Source organism: Genypterus blacodes, unplaced genomic scaffold (genome assembly GCF_046128005.1).
Source record: "Genypterus blacodes isolate CSIRO-AG114 ecotype Tasmania unplaced genomic scaffold, CSIRO-AGI_Gbla_v1 ptg000053l_1, whole genome shotgun sequence".
NCBI classification, from domain to species: Eukaryota; Metazoa; Chordata; class Actinopteri; order Ophidiiformes; family Ophidiidae; genus Genypterus; species Genypterus blacodes.
The window spans coordinates 2,974,045-2,990,822 of NW_027466865.1; the positions used below are offsets into that span (position 1 = coordinate 2,974,045).

The 16,778-nt window shown below is 42.1% G+C and overlaps 1 protein-coding gene across 2 annotated transcripts in view; it reads left to right on the plus strand.

The window, feature by feature from the left end:
* kremen1 (kringle containing transmembrane protein 1) overlaps window positions 1-16,778 on the plus strand; it is a 60,205-nt gene that overhangs the window by 24,022 nt on the left and 19,405 nt on the right. For both annotated transcript variants that reach the window (XM_076150724.1, XM_076150725.1), the window contains exons 2-3: window positions 1,021-1,183; window positions 9,733-9,824. In XM_076150724.1, the coding sequence (XP_076006839.1) occupies window positions 1,021-1,183; window positions 9,733-9,824 (255 nt within the window). The remainder of the gene's footprint in view (window positions 1-1,020; window positions 1,184-9,732; window positions 9,825-16,778) is intronic.

Here is a 16,778-nt window from a genome sequence, read left to right on the forward strand (position 1 = left end):
GTCAGTTCATCTGAAGGCTGACCTGTGCTGCCAAGAGTCAGAGCAATTATCAGCACCTGCAGTTTGGGTAATCATAACAGTCACAGAATGAAATTAATATTTTTCCATTGTAATACAATCAGAAGAAGAATTCAGTCAAAGCTGTTAAGGCTCTTGACAGGAGCCCCCCCGAGGCTCAGTGCGATGAGCTATGATGGCTCATCACACTCCCATTAGCCATTGTTTATTAGAATTCTCTGTTTGAGGGAAGAAAAGCCTCGGACCAGCCATTGTTTTGTCTTGGGAACCGAGCTCTCTCTCTTTCTCACTCTCTCTCTCTCTCTCTCTCTGACTCAGCCATGTGGTTGTCATACGCTTCCTGGAAATTCAAGCTTTGTGTTTGCTTTCGCTATATATCTGTGGGCCATTTTCTTCCTCTAAGCTCTTGCATTACACATTAATTGAAGCAATACTGTGATCTTGCTTTAACACTTTGGCAAGAGCTTAAGATTTGAACCCAGGCAAAGGATGCAGTCATGCCATACTTATCGTCTGTGATCATTCCAAATACATGAAAACATTTTATGAGCGCACCGTTAAATCTCTCGTAACAAATCATTGAATTGCTAATTTGAATGTTATTTCTCAACATGTGTGAACGTGTGGTTAGACTATTCCAACCTGTTTCTAATATCAGATTGCTTGTTTCAAGAATGTACAGACTGAATCGTGATACCAGCAACAATCTGTCTCAATATTACTCAAACAATTCCTGAAAATATGTTGATTTATATTTTAAACAACTTAACAGTATTCCGACTACATTGCCACTTTTAACCGATAAGAGGATTTCTTTGCTGTGCACATTTCAACTTATTATTATTTCACTAAACCGAGGGGAAGAAAAAAAGCCGGTTGCATGTGTGGTTGCCGTTTACACACTTGCCAAGCTTTTGATTCTTATCTGAAAAGACATCCAGTTCCTTTATATTATTATTTTTATTTCCTAACTTTCTCTGTGGCATTTTTCTGTCTTTCCAGAGTGTTACACTGCCAACGGAGAGGACTACAGGGGCCTCCAGAACCAGACCAGCCTGCATGGCGGTAAGCCCTGCCTGTACTGGAACGAGACCTTCCAGCACCCTTACAACACACTCAAGTACCCCAACGGAGAGGGCGGCTTGGGCAGCCACAACTACTGCAGGTGGGTGTTTCTGTTAGTGTTACTAACAGGAAATATTTAGTGATGGCAAGTTCAAAATTATAGACAAACCAGCTGTATTTCTAAGATTACTGTAAACTAGTTAATGGAAATGACTTTGAACAGCACTGATGATAACACAGTGAGCTAATCAAGAAAGTACTTTTCAACTTTTCAGACTTCAAACATTTCTGACAGCTTTGCATATTTATACTTTACGTTCAAAATGTGACAAACACAAACAGAAGCTCGAAGTGCGTTTCCTTTTCCTTCCATCACTCGAGTTCTGGAAGAAAGAGATTCAGACAGGTATGTAATGACTTCAAGCATCAGGAATCAGTCTTAGCTGCTGTACTAAGACCTGTCAATCATTTTCAGAGTGATAGCAAATATACAATTTGTGTTTGGAGATGTGCTGACACTTTGTCTACATATGGATCACAGATTGTAAGTCTAATAATAAAAGAATCACAGACAGATGTTGCAAAGAGTCCTCATCACGTTCATCCCTGAGTGTTTCTCTGCTGGTAAATGAACAGAACATTTAGCCCTGTCATCACGAGGACGGGGCTGTTGAGTTTGTTTAAGTGAAATCTCTCAGCCTCGTCCCAGGGATTTGAAAGGGCACGGTGGCTTTGGATGTCTCCAAACCCTTTCTGTCCATCAGTCACACTTCACCCGATCTCAACTTTCAATGCGCGATTGTCAAACTTGTGTATTTGCACGGAGCCTCACTGGAGTGACTCAATTCTAATTCACTGAGACGTCCAGAACAGTGGCTTGGCCGGCCGGCTAAGCCAAGAGAAATAGCACCCCACCAGCACCAGCAACCCCCCCCCATTCCCAACCCAAAGCCTCTGAAACATTTCCTAAGTCATGGTTGTAAACTCATAACGCAGCAATGCTTTGAAGTGGAGCTGGACAGATTTGTTTTTACTTGGATGGGAATTGAGAAGATTTATGAGTAGGATCCATCCAGATGATCGAGCAAGGCTTTTCCTGCACATTAGAGACGTATTGTTTCCAACGAGCGGACAAAGTGGACATCCTCATTGTTTGCATGTGGCTGCTTTTTTTGGCGACGACGCAGTTAACAGCTTTTCTAACTCACTGACAGCTTGTTGCTTTGTTACTTCCTGACAGAGGGATTTCTGTCAGTTAGTAAAGCCATCTCAGTCTGGAGTCACTCGTCAGAAAGAGTACGGGCACCAAAGTGGCCACTTCATTGTGAATAGATGAGCAAAGGCATTTGTGGCATGTGTGCTTGAGGTCAAGAATGTGTGCATGTGTCTACCCGTGTGTGTGAGTGAGTGAGTGTGTGTGTGTGTGTGTGTGTGTGTGTGTGTGTGTGTGTGTGTGTGTGTGTGTTTGTGTGTGTGTGTGTGTGTGTGTGTGTTGAGCTGGGAAGTTTTGCTGGGAAGTTGAGCTGGGAAGTAACTAAGTAAATTTACTCTAGTACAGTAAATCAGACCCTGATATTGAATACCGCAATTTGGTGAGAAAATTTGTGGCGCTGTTGTTGTCGTAAATACAAATTTCTTTCTTCTTTCTTCAAATTCAGACTCTCAATTTCCTTTTATGAACTTTTCCATCATTCTTAGGTACCGTCTTTCGTAGTTACCGCCCTTCCTGCTTCAATAAATTTTCTTCTTTCATCTTCAAGTTTTCTTCTAAGAGCTTTAGAGTATTTTCTCCCTCCAAATGATCTGAGAGCAAGACTGTCCTCAAAATAGACAGGTGTGCTATGTCTACTTAGGAGTATTTTCATTTACAGAACACTGTCAGTGACTATTCTTCTTTCCTTCCTTCCCTTATTCCTTCCTTCTGTTCAGTGTGAACAGAAGGCGCTCAGCGGCCCCTGCGCCCGATCGATGCGGTCACGGCTTTTCTCTGTTCTGGCACCTCAGTGGTGGAATGATCTCCCGACTGATGTCAGGACAGCGGAGTCGCTGCCCATCTTTCCCCGCAGGCTGAAGAACCATCTCTTCAAGAAACACTACCCGGATCCTCCCTCTTAGGACATCACCTACTCTGTCCTAGCTCTTCTGATGCTCTTGTTTTCTAATCTTTCATTTCTAATTTGTCCTTTTTTCTCATTCATCATAGTACCCAACTTATTGCACTTCTACTCTAGCTCTAGTTATGCTCTTAGCTGTTGGTTTAGGAAGGAAATGCACTTATGTTTTCTTGTGACCTGAAGTTCTTTTATCTACCTTTGTTGAACACACTTATTGTAAGTCGCTTTGGATAAAAGCGTCTGCTAAATGACCGTAATGTAATGTAATAAGCTGAAAAACTGCTGCCAGATTTCTAAAAATTTCCAAGAACAGCTTTGATCCAAAGCATGAAGAATTTTGGAACATCATCTTCATGCATCCTCCTGTTCTGTGGATTCAATTATATAACAATTATAACAACACAAAAACAATTTCATTCCATACAATTATATCCTTGTATAGGAGTAAAAGTTGAAGGTGTTTACACTTCATGACACATTTTTCCATATATTTCCATATAGATACTTCTAATACTGCGCGTGACTGCTGAGCCGGAGGAAGGGCCTTCCTCAGGTGTGATGCCTGATTTGTTTGATCACAGAGAGTTGGCGTTTGAGCTGGCTATATCCAGTGTGTGTACTTGGGTGTTGGCACAATTTGGTTTGCAAAGCTCCTTATTTACATGAAGTCATCTTGCAATTCAAATTCTGCTTCCAACATCTCTTTACCCCGCTTTGACCTCATTTAATGCTTTCTCCTCTCCCTTCCGTATTTCCTCGGGGGCCTAAACTGTCTGGACATTTCTCAGTAATGCTTTGGCTGAAACTTCACAATAGCTGGTAGAAGTGGGAATAAGGCGGGCCGGAGCAATTTCGGTCTAATTCTAGAGCCAAGTGAGTTTTTATGAGATTAGTGCTGAGGTCAGGGCACAGGTGGATAATGTGAAGCCAAGAATCATTGCATATCTGTGCAAGCACAGATATGCAAGCACACGGCCCCAACACACAGTGCAGGAGTTAGCCACATGGATCAGCCAAAGCCAGGGAGCTCCAGGGGTGAAAAAACTAATAGTGGGACTCAAAGTTAAAAGGTCTGAGAGACTGAAAGTTTACAATCGTGACAGAAATCTTTGGTGCACTGGTGACTTAAGACAACCTGCAGATTCATGATGCAATGTCAGAACTGCAGTTGCTTGAGTCATCGCTATCCAGTGGTGAATCATCTCAACACCTGTAGAAATAGATGTGAAGGGAGTGTTTTGGTAACCTGTTCCTAACAGAGAGGAATAGGTACCAGGCTGCCATGTCTGAGGAAATGATCCCACTGAATGGCCAGAAGAAACTACTGTGCTGTGATTCAAACAGGATTCAATACTAAGTAGCCCAAATATTCAACAAATATTTAGGATTTTTACAGCAACACAGTTATCCTTAAATTCACAATTCCCTAAATTATTTGACTTAACTGTAACAACCTCCTGACTTTTCCTCCTCTTGAGGCCTCCTTTTTGTGGTTCTGGATTTTATAAAGACCCATTTTTGTGGGTTGGGTTTTGCTTGTTTTTTGCCTTGTTTGTAGTGCAAACCACCACACAACAAGGTTTTGGCATTTCTGTGCTCTTAGTGAGCAGGAGGCATGCAATACAAGGCAACAGAAGGCGATACAATGTTTCCCCTTCTGGTGGACGTGGTTTCCAGCCTCTGACCTGATGATGTGCTCGGTCTCTGTTACACAGTTTGCAGGAGGCATTAGATGAAGTGACTGGGTCATTAGATGTAATTTGTGTTTAAAAATAAGCAACAATACAGAGTTTCTCATTGTAGTTGACGTTGATGTAGTTGTGATGCGGCCATGGATGTTTATAGTGATTAAAGATCCCTAGTCTAAATATCAATACTACTGACAAGATCATTGTTAGAGTCTATATGATGATGATGATGCTCAGGACCAATTTTTGTCAATATTGTTCAGGGGCTTTTCTTGGAATAGGACATATTCCATATATTCCTAAATCATTGTGTCCCTCACCAGTTGCCTACACTCTTTGAGCAGCTGCTGCCATCTAAAAGCCTTCTCAGTGGGTGTGTATGTGCCCATTTGTGACTGTATACTGTAGAAGACTGACATAAGGATGACGCATGTGTTTTAAAATAAGGATGAAGAACCAGAGAAGTTGTGGCGGATAACAATTACAGTTGTGGATTACTCGGCTCTCATTCCATCACTGCCGTTTCCTTCCCATGGTGATTTAGATGAGAGGGCACCACAGCAGTGCTGCAGAGAGAGACCTAAAAGCCCCCACATTTCATTTTTACAACCTGCCATAAAATACCCCAGTGAAAACCAGGCAGAGGGGAAATGTCACATTATTCCTCCCCCCAAAAAGAGCACAAAGCCTCAGGAAAAGACAAGAGCCCTCGTGTCTAAGCTCAGACTTAGCAAAACTCATTTCAGCAAGAATATCAAATTACTGACCATCACTTCATTTCTGTTCAGAATTCAATTCATATCAAATGGAATAGAAGGAAAGGATCTACTCCATGGATCTGAAATTGCCCCAGGACATCGCACTGAACAAGACGTTTCCTTCCTTTCCTTCTTCAGTACTTCTTTGACCTTCACTAAATACGTAATGAAATCCATAGAAGGGGCCTCAGAATTGGAAGGTCTGATTTATATTTTGTATATTGTTCTTTCCAATCTACTGTTCCCAAAGGCTGATATTAGAGTCTTCTAGATTCCATTAGCATGAGGGTATGAAGAGCATGATGGTTCAGTGGGTGGTTGAATAGCTTCACCCAGCCATTTCCTGGCTATTTACATGCAGGTGTGTGTACTGTAGAATTTACGAGTGTCCACTAAAGCTTCTAATGCTTTTCCCTTATATATATGAGATAATGGAAATGCCAGAGTGAGTACACTGTACTATGTGCAATCGCAGAAGTTAATGAGAAGTGTCCCAGAAGGAGATGAACTGTGTGGTACTACTGCATAGCAAGCAGTAATCTCAGAATCAGAGAAAGGGCCAGTGTTCTGCAATAAGGGTTAGTCTTTAAATGTCTATTATTGACATTATCCAGGCGGCATAATACAGTGTTCATCCGGTATATTCTCCTGTGAATTGTGCTTTGGATTGTGCTGCAAGGCTCTTTTTACACTTAGTAGTTGGACATGTTATCTGGAAGAGAACAACTGACAAAGTGAAGTAACGTTTTAAATGTGAGGATTTGTGTGGATGCATTCTTAATCATCCAGTCATCTTTCAAGCAGTAAATTGCGCAACTCTGATCTCTTGTTGACCTTAAAACCCTGTCCAGACAAGCTTCTCACTACCACATCCAAAACATTATCTCTCCCCACTCCGGTTTTGCAAGGCAATAGAGTTCAGCTTTCATCTTTTAACACGTCTACAGAGTTTAACTAAACACAGCCAGTCTAGAATCTCATTTAATAACACAAGACTCTGCCCAGTACGCCAAAAGCATGTTACTTCCAGCAGACTTTGCAGGTTTTCTGCAGTATGATGTAAATGAATCAAAGATTATTTTTACATAGCCGTGCAGTTCCAGGCATTTTAAAGATGATCATAAATTTCCTGATTAAGGTACGTGGAAAATGTTTTTTTTTTAAGAAAAACTTTTGAACAGCGGCCAGAGAGGAACAGCTGTTTTTCTTCTGTCAGATGTAAGCACTCTGCCTTCAAATAACTCAAGAGCCTGTGAGGCAAAATGCAATGTGTCTATAATTGGCTCTGTACCGAAGTGTGTGGCTCACTCAGAGCAAAATGAGTCAATCAGTGTAATTGTGCCAATTAAGTGTCCAAACATCTTCTGTGATCTTCCTCTGGGTATGGGAGTGTTTCAACAAGCTCCTCCACTTAGAGCCAGGCAGGCATGTGGAGGTGAATGCACCCCTCTATCTCTCTCTCTGTCTCTCTCTCTCCCCCCCCAAAGCCCTAAAGACAAACACACACTCACACACCACACACACACAGGCAGCAGGTTTATCTGGTGGCTGCTTTCTCTGTGCTGTCAGGTTAAACAAATGGATTTTCAGCCATTGCTTCCTGCTCTTATCTGCAGTTTGGCACCTCAGCTAATCTGAGAATGTCCACTTTCCAACCCTTTATTCTACCATCTGTCGTCTTACACACACACACACAAAACAAATCATACCTACACTGTGGTGCTAAATATGAACCACTGTCTTGCACATGTAATTGAAAATACTCTCCAATGTGGATAAAAGTTCCAAAAAATTCCATTTCACACATATGTCTGTATTGTGCACATGTACAGTATGTATACGAGTAAGTAACTGTATTTTCTGTTGCTCACGCTGAATACAGGATAGCCACAGATGTCGATGAGAACAGCAGATTTATTGGACTTTTTAAGTTACAAGAGCTCTCCATCAAAATGCCCCCAATGAGCTTTGGCACATGCTCCTGCACAGAGGGCTCCTAGTTTAAGAAAAACAAAAAAACATAGCTCCATGGGAACCCACAGCTCTTCTACTAGTGTGTGTGAGGTTTGGTGAGACAGCCAGAGGGCACACTGCATCATTAGTGATCAAAGATGGTGGTGGGTCAGAGATGGAATGGGGGGGGGGGGGGTAATTCATGTCTGCCTCCTTAGGGGTACGATTAACAGAGTGCAGTAAATTACATAAGTGGCTGTAGATGACTTCTTGGGAATCTAATTTCAAATAGGGCCTTTGTGAATAGGCCTGAAAAAAAGCGAGCATGAAATAGAGGAAGGGGACATAATCCAGCATTGGATGGTTGGACCCAGTTTTCCCTCTTTTCAGCCATGTTCATTGGCAGCCTTGGGCCAAACAAACAGGTGTCCACCGCCAATCTGGGTGCAGCAACAAACAGATGAGAGCTCAAGATAAGGTGTTCAAGTTTACTAGGAAACAAGTCCGGTTTCCTGTGTTAATGGGAATATTTAAGGGTGAACTCAAAAGAAGAAACGTGGGTTGTTTTAATGGCTGAGTTGGAGGATAAAGAATGTAAATCTAGACTTGATCTCATGAGCTCTGTCTTCACAAACCCCTACAGTCTGGTCACGAAAAAAAGGAGTGATAACGGCTTGCCAGCTAAAAGCTTTAAGGCACTTAAGCTGGAGTTCATCCCCCGCAAAAAAATCCTTACAACGACATCTTTGTCAATACCTCATTATAAGTGTGAAAAGAGAGTAGGAAACTCAGGAAAGTGTTTTTGATAGGAGAAGAAAAGAAATGGAAACGCCCTTCACAACTCTGCTCACAAAAGGCGAAACAGGATAGTGCAGAGCCACAGGGCTTTTTCAAGATGCTACAATGAGGTGTGTCAAAAGAGAAGAGAAAAGGTCTGCAGCAATTACAGTCAGGGTTGAAAAATGGAAATGTCATTTAAGAAGGCATTTTTTGTTGTCGACAGGGTGTGTATTTTTACAGTTAACAGTAATCCTGAAATAGAGCTTTAACAACTGAAAACAGCAGATGCTACTACGTATTACCTACTTCAATTTCAGTTATCAAAAGTTCAAATGGTGCCACAATCTTTGTGATTCAGAAGATCTTTTGTAATGTTCACCCTGGAGTAATGGTGCCTTCTCAGGGCTTTCAGGTATTTCTGTCTTCATTCTCGCTCCTCGTCGCTTTTGTAAGTGAAACTGAAAGGCAGAAGCACCGAGGGGCCTGTCTGCCTTATTATGATGATGGGTTAAAAGTGCCTTGATGTGGTTGAAAAAGGCTGCAGAGTCGGACAAAAGCTTCGCCCCATCAGCCGGCCCTTTTTCAGGTCCGTGTCTGGACCCGAACAAAGAGTCTGCCCCCCCCCAAACTACCCTGCTTCAAACACCCGCTGGTCTGGCCTCTGACTTACATGCATGGTCAAGCCTCTGGAGCACCGAAGAAGAGGCTGAAACAACAAGCAGCTTGTGAAGCGCCAAGGGTGTTACTGGGGATGATTGACACAGCCAAGATAATCTCCAGAACTCCACTGAGCATTCAGCCCTCAGCAGCAGGATTCTCACTTCATAATCGACCTTTGAGTTGCTGTTGTTGTTGTTGTTGTTGTTGTTGTTAAGCCAATAGCAGGAGCGCACTAGGGACAAGGATGTCAATCCATCTTTGGACACTTTGGGCCAGAATGAAATATTTACATTACAAACTTGACCTTCTGGAGAAACGATTTCGATAATTGTCTTTCTGCTGCTTCCTTAGGTAGCAATTCTTGTTTGTTCTGAACTCTTTCCTTGACAAAATATTATTCAAAGAAATTTCTAAATAGTCAGATTATTGATTAAGATGATAGTGAGGAGACCTAATCTAATCTAATGTATTCAGGCAACAACATCCATGTCCTTTCCTCTGACACGGCACCAAGCCCAACCTTTTTGCCCACCTGGTGGTAAATAGTATCTCAGTTTCCACAAACAACGAATTTGCCTCCTCTCTGTGTGATTTCTACATGATATAACATTTCAGCGTTCTCTGTGTGTGTCCCTCGGTATCTACTGTATATCTGGCAACACACTAAGCTTTTCCCTTCTACTTTTACATTGACAGGAATCCTGATGGAGATGTACAGCCATGGTGCTACATTGCCGATCACGAGGATGGGATCTACTGGAGATACTGTGACATCCCTACATGCCAGAGTAAGACACGCTCATTGTCCCCCATCTCTGTCTCTTCCGCTCGCTCTCTCATGCCCTTTTATGCCCCCATGGCTGTATAGTGGGGACACAGAGTAGCAATTTGCGTTGTTATGCTATCTGCTTTCCTATTATGAAGGGTTTAATAGACTGTATGGCTTGTACACAGTTATTATCATCTAAAAAATGCTTCTAATTGCCCTCCTGACACCCCCTCTCCTGCCGTGCCTGGGCCTGCCCTCACTTTAATACAAGCTGTCAATCAGGACTTTTGTGTATGTGCGTGTGTTTATGTGTGTGTGTGTGTTTCCCTTTGGCTTTTTAGCTTGTTTTGACACGATCTCTGATGAGAGTCATCATTTGCATGTACCTGTTTGTGGATGTATTTGTGTGTGTGCATTTCATAGGTGTCAGTCTTGTTTTGTTTGTGGGTTTTTGTTCCTGTCCAGTAATAATGTCAAATAATGTGAATGATGGATTGGTTAGAGGGATTGTGAGCTTCTGTGTGTGTGTATGTGTGTGTTCTCTACCAGTTTGGCATATGTTTATAAAGAGCTAAAGAGGTGCCTATATTTAATCCGGTCACATAATTCCCTCCACCTTTTTAATCACTGGTATTGAAAACAGGCACAGATGCATCAACCCACTGTGTTTCCGATGCCAAAGATCAGAAAACCACTGTGAGGTTCAGATGTAGCCCTGAGCTTTAAAAAATAATTTAAAATAACTGCCAGACATGGAGGTGCTATTCTCCTTTATAGTCTCTCTGAAATATTACTTGCAATAAAACCATATGTGTTCGTTTCTGTCGTGTAGCAAAGTGGAAATGATTACAACAGGTACTATGGGACTAAAACTTCTAAACTAAACTAAACTAACTGAGGAACTAATTTACCCGGTTCCTTCAGCAAGTCCTTGCTTACACTCCCATTGCACCCCAAGCGCTGTGATAATAATTCTCAAAGTCTAGCTACCAGAAGTACTTTCTCCAACTTTTGTTTTATTAATAATGTATAATGTAAACTTTTATCTAATCTTATCTTATGTCATTCTCCTCTACATTCCTACAGCAGTTATTTCTCACGTAGGAATTTAATAATAATGCTGGAGCTCACCTGAACGCCTCAAGTGAAAAGCAAATGCAACGTGTCTTAAAACTTGGGGTGAAGAGGAGAACAGCAGTGATTGGATAGAAAGTGTGAGAATCTTCACTGGCAACATTAACATGCACATAGGGAAACAGGTTATTTGAAGAAAGCAGGTTAAGACAGGAAATCTGAGAGCATGTTTACAAGCACTCCATAATCAGCTGATTGTTCTGAAAGTTGTGTTTACATGCAGTTTTCCTTGCGTACCACATTTTGTATTCTGCACACCACAGAGTTGTGTACTCCACCGGCCCCGCGCCTGCATGCGTGTCCATGTGTGCAGGTGCTGATCCAGCTCAAGATACAAACAGCTCATCAAAACATTGCTAGACAGGAACACTATTGTTCAAATCTGTGTCTTTTTGAACCCTTAAGGGCCTTTACATCGGACCCACAAAATCTGGCGCTTCCCTGTCAAACCCAGTCATTGTCTATGTGTTGTGTGGCACACGGGCGACTATGTGTGGCGCCAAGCTGGGCAGCACGCCAGGGTCACACTTGGGCCCTCAGGATGTGGTGCACGCCAAGCTCATAGTTCAGTAGTTGAAAGATATCTGGTACTTCCCTTTCCCTTTGGTCATTAAATGAGAAATAGTTATGTGCAGACCAGTGAAGTTATGTTTTTAAACAAACAAACAAACATGGCTACAGGTCCATGCAGGGAAGCAGTATTTGTGTACTCTGAGTATTTATTAGATTTAAAATGCAAAGAGTTTGAAAATGTTTTCCACTTGCACTTGCTTCACATCGTGTCAGGAGTCTGACAGAATTTATATAAGGATCATTGTGTTCATACATCAGTGATTATTAAAGGAAATACTTCACAATTAACAGATGACGAATGAGGGACAGAAATATACTGTATATAAAGGCAAGAAGGACTATGAAGCAAAAGAGCAGTGCTTCACCTAATCCTGTATCAATCTAAACTCTCCCAGAGGACCCTGACTCTTGTGATCTGCTTCTGTCCTTCTCATAAATACTGCTAAAAAGCAAATCCTTGCATTTCTGAGAACTCCATTAAACCCGATATTTTGCCTGCTCCTCTGCTCCTTGGTTGGTGTCACCCTACCTCCCGAAGGAAAGCAGGTCTCCTCTCTCTCTCCTTCACCTGAAGTGTGAGAAACCTGTTTACTAGTGCATGCAAAAGCAGTGACTGACGAGTGTTACCGGCAAGTTCCAAATCCCCTCGAGCTTTCCCACTATTATCTGTCTGAGTAGCATGCGTGATTAAAGCCTGGCGTTGAAAGGCTGGGGACCCATTAACCCGTCTGATAATGCCTGTTGGCTAGATGGACACCTGTGGCCTGTGTGTGTCTGTGTCTGTGGCTGGACAGACTTGTGTACGCTTCCCTGGATGTGTGAATGACTATATATTAGAGCTTACTGCATTAGACATTCAACTGACCCATTTCAGACTAATGACCATTTAGATCAGTGTGTCTGGGCTGATATCCCCCACCTTTGAGGTTTGGGAGGAGAGCAGCCTGTGCTCTCTGTCCAGGGTTGCGTCCTCTCTTATCTTTAGTAAATTTAGGCCAGCTTTTGTTCCGGACGGGTTTGCCATGTGCTGCTTCAGCCGTGTTTTTGTCTATGATCAAGCACCATGCAGCTTGTAATCCATCCGTATGACATGTGGCCCATTTCTCTTGCTAACCGCTGAGAGCTTCACCCATATCAAATGGTGTTTAACAAGAACGTTTCTGTTTCAATTTGGGATTTAAGAGTTATACTGAGCCTTGTAATGTAAAGAAAGAGATTACTGTGTAGAGTTTACTACGAGCCAGGCATCCAGTGTCGTGAAAACATGCTTGTTTAGAGGAGACGGTTGCTGCCTCAAGGGATACTGATGATCTCTGAGACACAATATCTCATCTATTGTGAAACCACAATCGCCACGTGGTTCCTCACCTTCTCATTCTGCTGCGTTTAAGGCTTTGGCTGCCAACTTAGAGAATGCCGATGCTCTCTGTGTGTCTTTCTCGGTCTGCGGCTGACAAAAAAAGCCTGAAAAACACTGTGGTGTGCCTGAAAAAGGGCAATAGTGGTCATTGTTTTCATTATGTCTGGTTTTTGTTTTGTCTGTCCTTCAGTTTTGTCTGCTTTCCCTGCTTGACTTTGATGTCGCGTGGTTGGTACTTGGTGGCCACTTGCAGAGGTACCTGCCAGCGGTCGGTCTGTCATCCAGCTCAGTCCTCTGTCATCTCGGGTCATGCCACCCTGGCGAGGATGACACACCCTGGTGAAGGAGACTGTGCCAGAGAGATCCCATAAGGCCAGAAATACATAGCCTGTCATAGTGAATTATAGTGCGGGTCATAACATTTGTTGATCCTAGTAATCCCTCATGCCAGGAGTTATCGCGTGGTGGATTTATGTAAACACTTCAAAAAAGCACACAGTCAAAACTTGGCCTCTGCTGTACAAACTGACATTACCGTGGCATGTACATGTCCGGGTTTATTATGCTGGTTTCAGGCCCTTCTGGCCACTAAACACTCAGTGAAGCAGGACATGTTTGGTTATTTACAAGGTTTGTTATTTATTGAAATACGCTTCCTATGTACACTTTGAGAAATGAAAGGGCAGGACTGTACCTTCCAAAGTGCAATGCAGCTACACAATAGCACTCTTTTCAACAAATTAATTCCTCAAAAAGTACTGTTATTTAAGACTGAACGTGCAAAACTCCTGTTTCCTTATAGGCATCACCACAAAATAAGATTGATGAACTTTTACATTCATTATGCATACTCGGACACTTTCTCGTAACAAGCAGGAAAATTCAACCAATTCCCATTAAGATTATTTGTATCCTTAATGGCTTCATGTCCTGATACAGAGAGAAAACTGCATTTGATTTAAAGAGAAGAGGAGAGAGGAGAGACTGAAGGTGGGAGGTAAAATAGTGAAACAATCTGACCGGTCCGATGTCAAAGTTCCCATGGAGTGTTTCTCTTTCAAAACGCAGATCTCTTATTTTGATGTGGCTCCTCTTTTAGGCGGACATGCATTTACTTGACGATGTGCGTTTGCTGAGTTTGACTGATAGTGGCGATACTGTCACGATGAAGGCCTCGAGCGGATGCCAAGACAAAGACACTTTGATGTGTGTGTTGGAACATCGTCTCTCAACAGCATATGACCAAGAAAAACTTGTTGTGCCACTGTGTTTTCCTGCAGCCCGGCGACTTGCAGCAGCTGTTGAACAAATCAAGGTTTTCCCTTGTTTTGATAGAGATCTAAAGCGACAAAGCTGGGAGATTTCACAAATATGTCATGATGATTTACTTATTTTTAGGAGGGATTAATTCTCTTTTTCTTTGGCAAAATGCCTGCTTTGCTGTCACTCCCGAACAGTTTGAAACATTTGATACAAGAACAAAGCCTTAAACTGCAGTAAATAATTCAGTTATGTATTTTGTTATTTACTTACTTGTTTGTTTGTTTGTCCTGACACTTTATTTGTTTAATTAAGATTCTTTTATGCTGTAATTCTTTTAGAAATACACCAAACTAGAACTTCCCTCAGAGAGATGCCACGCTGTGACTTAAGTACATTCACCTGCATTAGCATTGGGCTAAAAATGTGACCCTGACCTGTGACCTTGACCTTTGACAGACTTGAAAACAAATTGATAGTGAAGGTCCCTAACCCTAAACCCAGTCACACTGCCAAGCTGAATCCAAATCCAATCATTTTGACACTTTTGAAACAAATGCCCACTACCACGTTCGTACATAATAAATATGCGTGATATTTGCAGCTATGAAATACAAAGATTTTTCTCATCTTTCTTCGGTTATACAGTAAATGTGAACATTCCTGTACAATACATGTACATGCATTTGCAGTATATGTGTAAAAGGTTAGGAATCATGGATAAACCTACAAAAGTAAAAAACAATTTCATATTGAGTGTTATCATTTATCCTGAATCGTTTACTCATTAATATTATGTACAATAATCAGATTGACAATAATATCTGAAAGGATAGATGAATATAATGAAATTCTCCTGACAGTGTGATTACTCTTTTGTATTTAAATGTCTTGTGTTGGTGTGTTGTTATTGACCACCCGGCCGTACCTTCCTTTGGCCTGTAACACTCAGCTACACCGTGATTCCAGTAAACTACCTTACATTGTGATATTTTTTATTGTCACCTGTTCAAGGTGATTAATGAAAACAAATACCACACATGCAGTCGGTTGTGCTTTTATCTATTTTAGTTATTGAAGGAATGTCTGATTAAGCTCTTCTGTCACACTACAACAACAGTCTCAGTGCCAGGGAATCACATCCATCTAGCAAGCCAAAAAGCCGCACCTTGAAGACGTCCTAAAAAAAAAAGGTTAGGGAAATGATCTGCGTATGAAAATATCAAATAGGTGATAAATCATAAAGGTGTGATCAACATCCTGAAGTGAGTTCAATCCATTGTGTCAGAAGTGCTCTGGCCATGCAACCCAGCCTCAAGCACCACAGCCCTGAATTGTCAGATAAACACCACAACAACAGAACCTGAGCAGAACTAAGAGTTGCTTTCAGGTTCAGGTTCTGTTGTTGTGGTGTTTATCTCATTGTCTGTTTTTGTTTTTAGAGTTAACTTAGGTAGTCTTAGCTGGCTTCACCACAGCCACCTCTCCGAGCCAGCACAGAGAGAAAGGTTCAGGCATCAGTGTGTGTGTGTGTGTGTGTGTGTGTGTGTATGTGTGTTTTTGTTTTTGAACTTTTGTCTTTGTGAGAACCGGTTTGAGTTTCAGATCTTCTGAGGGACATTTTTGTGAGGTGAGATCGTTATGGCCAAACCTCTTCAATGGGCTGTGGACTCGAATGATCAATCAATTACAATTATCCTGTCATTCAGTTTACTGGTTTGACAACATTAAATGAGAGTTGTTTGACTTTTGCATCTTTGTACTGGTTTCTATATTTCTTTTCTACTACAAATATTGTTTGGCTCTTGCTATTAAGCGTTTCATTTGTCCATTTAGACATTGTTGGTACGAGGAAAATATCTGTGTGTGTTTTTGTGTGTGTTGAGGACACGCCTCTGGCTCCTTTTACTGGAACTGACAGAACACAGGCAATCAGAGACATCATGAAAGGCAGCGACAACATATCAATAGATACAGAGAGATAGATAGAGATGTGAGTCCAATTGGATTTTACTGATTGAAACGTGTCGGGGACAATGCAGTCACCATTCCATTCCAAGTTTTAGCTGGTGCGAGCTATTTGGAATTCTGCAAGTGTGTAGTACACATTCTTTGCTCCACGTTTTTATAGTGAACAGTGTCCTTCTGTTTGGACTCATACAGCCTTCCAGTAAAAGCCTCTACTAACAACTCTGGGTTAGTGTTGCCCGTCAGCTGCCTAATCAAAAATGTTTGGATTGTCCAGACCATCCTCTCAATGATGGTGATTTTACCAATACACTGATACTCCATGTATGAATTATGCTCTTGAAAGAATTAGTCCTACAGGGATGTCACACTGCGGTGGGCCCAGTCAGTTTGAAGTCTCCCCTTTCACCTGCATTAGGCCTTCCCTCACCTGTGGAGGAGGGTAGGGCAGCTTCCAGCATGCTCATTGTTATTTCACCCCGACCTCTGACCCCTCCAGTCATTGCTCCGCCTACATCTGCCCTCAGGGGAAATACCTGCATGCTCGCTGTGAGACAGAAAGCAGAGCGCACTGAGCCAGAGGACATTACGTTCTTTTAATCTCGCTCTCTCTCCCTCTCTGCACATTGCTGGGGGTTACGGCGGCCAGACCCATTAGGGAATTAAAGGTATCGATTA